The sequence below is a fragment of the Aplysia californica genome, unplaced genomic scaffold (assembly GCF_000002075.1).
Source record: "Aplysia californica isolate F4 #8 unplaced genomic scaffold, AplCal3.0 scaffold00965, whole genome shotgun sequence".
Lineage (NCBI taxonomy): Eukaryota > Metazoa > Mollusca > Gastropoda > Aplysiida > Aplysiidae > Aplysia > Aplysia californica.
In genome coordinates, this window is record NW_004798235.1 from 188,317 (window position 1) to 193,786 (window position 5,470).

A 5,470-nucleotide genomic window follows, 5' to 3' on the forward strand; every position below is an offset into this window, starting at 1 on the left:
TAGCGGATTTGATGTGAGTTGTTTTCTTGGGTTGAAGAGAAAGGACATAGTTACAATAACATTCGTTTAGCGATGGCAATAAGCTACACGAACTAACTGAAAAAAATTACCACGGTAAGAGTAATACGGGGTTCCCACTACGGACGGGATCGGCCGATCGGGTCGATTGCCCGACTCGGTCGCCTCAAAAGCAAAACAAATGTATTTGTTTTCAGTTTCAGGGGATCGAGTCGGGCGATCGGCCCGATCCAACAGTAGTGGGCACCCCGTATAACACATTCAGTCCGTTCTTGGAAGGTCTGCAGTTTTTTTCGGAGCAAAATCTTCCTTAACCCCTCCACCGCTGAGGCCTTTCCATGTACTTGTATGTAAATACAGACAAGATAAACTGTTCGCTCTAGAGAAATTGAAACAAAGCTATTATGTTTTCCCCTTATTCAAGAATAAAAACAGCACACATCACTTCTTCTAAAACTCCCACTATAGATACATGAAACGGGGGAGGGCGGGATTTGATAATTTGGAAGAGTGTTTTATTTATTGTTTATTCCCTGCTCCGTTGTTATGCTTTTTCTCTTGTTCATTTCTCTTGTTTTTTTCAGTGTGGGTGTGGTTTTGTTCACACAACAGAATGACCTTGAGTTGAGTCTTCCACGGAGCGATATGATGGCGGTGGTTCCTCTGTATCATGACCGCAGTAGGAATAATAGGAGGGTGGTTGGACCACCGAAACATGATATGATGGTGGAGTGTACACGGGGGGAGGGGTGAGCGGTTCTTGTGCCATGTTTCCACGGTGCTGGGCCAGCCTGCTGTTTCTTGTGAGAGCCACTATCTCATCATAAGAGGGTGGATTCTGCCACAGTGAGCGGGAACCCCGCTGTTGAAGCTGAAAATCGTAACGGCTTGCGGACATTTCCTCTGGAGATTGTTCTTCATTTCGACGCGTTTCGGAAATGTCTTCTAGATCTGGAGCGGTTGCACGGACAAAAGAGTCCCGCTGTTGTGTAGTTTGTCCATTTTCTCTTCTGTAGTTTTGAGCCTCAGAATAGGATGTGAGTTCACGTGGTCTGTCTCCTCCCTGATTTTGAGGTTTGATCATACCCTGACAGATATCATTACATGTGTGGTGTCGAAACACTTCTTCAATTCCCTTCTCACCCTTATCGGAGATGCCAAATTTCTTTGCCGTGGAGTGTATGGTTGGAGTCTTCAAACGAAACCCATCTTTCGTTTCAACCCCTTCTACGTCACAGATCACCAGCTTCCCATGCGAGACATGGTACGAGAAGTGTGTAAAAGCCTGGAGGTCTTTTGCTGCGACCAATTTTTCTCTGCCTTTTGAGTCCAGATACTTCGAAAGCTTTTCACGCCCTGAGAAGTGCAGGTTGTCAAAATTTTCTCTCAAGTCTTCCTCAAAAAGGACATAGTTCTGTCTGGTGATTTTATGTTTGCCACTCCAAAACAGCCGTTTCTGCAAGGAGATCTCGTCGATCTCTGCCGCGTACAGCTGAACGAACTTGATCTCAGTTCTCCCGGACAACTCACGGAAGGCAAGCGAGAAGGCGCGGGCCTGCTTGGATTTTTTGTCTTCAATCAGACAGTCAGCCTGTGGAGAAACGAAGTAGCCGTTATGCCATTTGTTCATCACTTTACAGTCACACAGCCAGCAGTACAAAATACATGTACCCCAATCTGGTCACCCAGCCAGGAGAGTGACTGCAACGGTCTTCTTGGGCCTGGCGCAGAACTACAGCAGGTGACCGGAACGGATAACATTTTCACCGACGCGTTATGGCGCCAAGTGACCGCAAAGTATTAAAAACAGATGCTAGGTGTGGGTGGTTGGCGGGTGCTCTGGTGTGGTTTGCTTCTTCTTTCCTATGAAACATCTATTGTCCTTATCTCCCCTACTTCTTTTTTATGTTTGTTACTTTCTTGTAACACATCTAATCTTCTGGCGCTCATATGACCTTATGCAGTTGCGAGCGCCGTTAAACCTCTACTAAAACTAAACAGATGCTAGGTGGTGGTGATGATGGTGATGATGGTGGTGGTGGAGTTGGTGGTGATGAATTTTGGCAGCGATGACAACGACAACGACGACGATGATGATGATGATGATGAAGATGATGAAGATGATGATGATGATGATGATGATGATGATGATGATGATGATGATGATGATGATTTTCTTGGAAATTCTCCAAGTCTCAACCCTTTTTTATTTGACGATAATGATGATAATGAAAAGAAAAAAAGCGTCAATTCTATTCATTCAGGAACGTTATTGAGAATTTAACCGCAGTATGAACATTTCAATTCCTGAGTCAATTTCATGACAAAGTTTGACATTCAACACCCTACTGGACTGCAATCATTGTTCCCTGTCAAGATTCCAGGTGAACCACCTAGGGCGGTGCGACTGACTGTTGAAGTGTCTTTAGGCCATTCCCAAAGGGGGGATATTCTCGTTCTAATGCACTGTAGAATTGTAAATGGGCTGATCCAATAATGTCATGCTCATAACTGTGCCTGAACTACAACAAGGAACTTCTGCTTTTTCTTTCCTAATCCTTACTATCGTCATTTCTCCTCTACTTCTTTTGTATGTTTGTCCCACTCTTGTGATCCGTTATTTCCGGGGTGCCGTGATAGTCGAAGCAGATTTTGTGCTGTTGAGGCTAGAGATGTGAGCAGAGTAAGTCTGATTCCCTGTAAGGACTTCTCTGTTGACATCCACCCCTATGCGCTCATATGACCTTATGCAGTTGCGAGCGCCGCAAAAACCTCTACTAAAACAAACATTCCGGCTGAGATAAAACAAAGAAATATTACTCTCTAGCTCTTGTATCACCTCTAATCTTCGGTACTCATAAGATGTTATTGTGCTGACAAAGTGCCATAAAACTCTTACTAAAACCATTTTAAAAAAACGCTCACATAAAACCCGCAATTGTCTCTTACCTTTGAAGCTAAGTCCGCCCCTTTGCTGATTTTGACCACACAGCGACCAGGACATTGTGCCCCCCGACCCAGGAAGATGCCACTGTAGAGCTTGAATCGCTCTCCGCTGTGGAAACTCTTGTCCGTGAAATGGACCAAATAACCACCGCCCGGCTCAGTGTTGAAGGACGTGAAAGTGCTGTTCTGGGTACTGGGAAGACAATAAATTATATAGCATGTTCGCTTGGATTTTATAACCAGTTCTGCATTAATCGATTAATTTATACAGTGCTTATTGGCTGTCGTTGCTGCTGTTGTTGTTGTTGTTTTTGTTGTTGTTGTTGTTGTCATTGTTGTTGTCGTCGTTGTTATTGTCGTTGTTATTGTTGTTGTTATGGTTGTTGTTGTTGCTTTTTTATTTCCAATGAGTATGAGGTCTATAATAATTTATTACTGGCGAAAGCAAATGTTGAGTCAAAGGAGTGGGTGGTTGGCGGGTGTTCTGGTGTGGTTTGCTCCTTCTTTCCTATCAAACATCTGTCGTCCTTCTCTCCCCTCCTTCTTTTTTGTGTATGTTACTCTCTTGTAACACATAATCTATTCTTCGACACTTATATGACCTTATTGTGTTGCAAGAGCCGTAAAACTCTTACTAAAACTAAAAGAGACAAAGGAGTGGTTATGGAGAAGGCATAGCATCCGATCTCTGCCTAGACAGGTGGGCGTCTAGATCCTTGAAATTTCTGACGGATGACATTTATTGTGTGTGACAAATGGCGGAGGTTATCGAGCTCCAGTTTATGCCCAGTGGAAAGAATCTGTTCTCTGTAGTTCTATTCTGTATTTCCCAAGAATAAAATAAGATCCAATTTCAATTTCGAATATTAATGTGTGACCTAGATCTACAATGTCTACTGTTAAACATCCAAAATTTTGATTTCTCAACGATCTTCTTTTCACTTTCACTATTATCAGGTTCAAAGAAAAGATTAGACGAACAAGACAGTAGTGAGGGGATGCTGCTTGTCACGGCATGTTCCTTGCATAGGTTTAACGCCTCTGTCAATATTGTATGGTTGTTTAAGAGGCGGGAACTCCGATGTTAATGTCTGAGTCGGATAGGGCCGAGCCTGTGGGTGGCGGGCCTTAAACTAAGTTACTCTAAACCCGCACACACAAACAAAACAAAAAAACAACCCCGAAATGAAACAAATTATAAAAAAAACCCCAACAACAACCAAAAACAGGAAAAACTCAAAACCCGAGTTCAAGAACGCCTGTTGGGTATTCGAACCAGGGCCCCCCGCTTCATAATGTAGCCTAGCATGATAACACCTGAGATATCGGAGCGCTGTAGCTTGGATTTGGATTTGAAGTGAATGTTATTAATTAAAATTTTGTTTTTTCTCAGGACCCGTGGAGTGGAAAAAAAAATAACCCACTGACCATCAAGATTTATTACTTTCCTGTCTGACGTAAACGTTTTCAAACCTACTGTATTAGCATCTTGCTAGTTTTGGAATTATAAAGAGTAACTAATTCTTTCGTGAACCTAGATTAATATTTAGAAAAAAAAAGAATTGCTACGGACTGCTCCTTGTAGGTTCGACGCGGAGTTTCTGGAATACTTTTGGGCTAACGATCTGTAAGTTTATAAGCACAATGACTTTGGGGAATTTGTTAAACTTTCGCTTCGGGATAAAAACCTTGCCGAGAAAGTGCATATTATCTTCAAAATTGCTCTCCCAAATTTGATACCTAATTACGACACGCCACGCTATTGAACGGGTGGCTTTGGTTCTAATCTCCAAGTGTTCTTGAATTTGAATTATTTTAGGTTGTTTGGGGGAGTCATGAAAGCTTCCCATCTCCTTATAAATCTTAGTCTTATCGGAAGTGTATCTTTCATTTAGAAGTCCTTTCTGTGTTGAAAGTAGCGTTGAATTACTACCGCGCCATAAAAAAGTACCATTCTGTAATGAAAATGTGGCACGTCTCCTCCCCCACCCCTCCCCCCTACGAGTTTAATTTGACAGAGCGGCGAGAAGAAACTGTAAATTTAGAGAACTGGCCAACAACTTTGACACTTACCTCAACATACTCCCTACAGTTGCACAATCTCCAGTAAAAAAAAGGCTTCTGTTTGTGTTTAAAAAAATTAGACAGTAAAAGTCACGGATTTACACTCAAAAGAAACAACGCGGGTCCAGCATCGACCAATAATAGTAGCCTACGGGTTTGTATCTCGCAATGCTGCAAATTGGTCAGGGTGATAAAGTTTGTTTATTGGAGTTGGAGAGCTTTATATATATGTACATACAGAGGTTTGCAAAAAATGCCTGAAAAATCGAAAGCCGACAGACGCCGCATCGGGAATTCGCGAGTTGACTGTTGTATGAAAATACCAATTAACGAATTCTCACGCAACAACCCCCTCCCCCCAACCCCATACCATTTTTTTCTTCCTCTCCACTCTCAAATGTTCATGGATGAGTAACTCTAATTTCTCCTGCCTTCCACCCCC

At 42.6% G+C, this 5,470-nt stretch overlaps 1 protein-coding gene across 1 annotated transcript; it reads right to left on the reverse strand.

Moving 5' to 3' along the window:
• Nucleotides 1-512: 512 nt before the first annotated feature.
• LOC101848558 lies at nt 513-5,242 on the reverse strand. Its single transcript, XM_005110913.2, has 3 exons — nt 5,038-5,242; nt 2,968-3,157; nt 513-1,609 (listed from the first exon to the last, which is right to left on the reverse strand). Exons 1-3 carry the CDS (start codon nt 5,043-5,045, stop codon nt 620-622), a joined length of 1,188 nt encoding a protein of 395 aa, XP_005110970.1. The 5' UTR covers nt 5,046-5,242; the 3' UTR covers nt 513-619.
• Nucleotides 5,243-5,470: the final 228 nt, after the last annotated feature.

What these genes read in the sequence shown, in the direction of transcription:
- LOC101848558 (XM_005110913.2), bottom strand. An exon ending in GGGCGGACTTAGCTTCAAAG is followed by an intron (nt 1,610 to 2,967) that starts GTAAGAGACAAT and finishes GTTTCTCCACAG; the next exon opens with GCTGACTGTCTGATTGAAGA.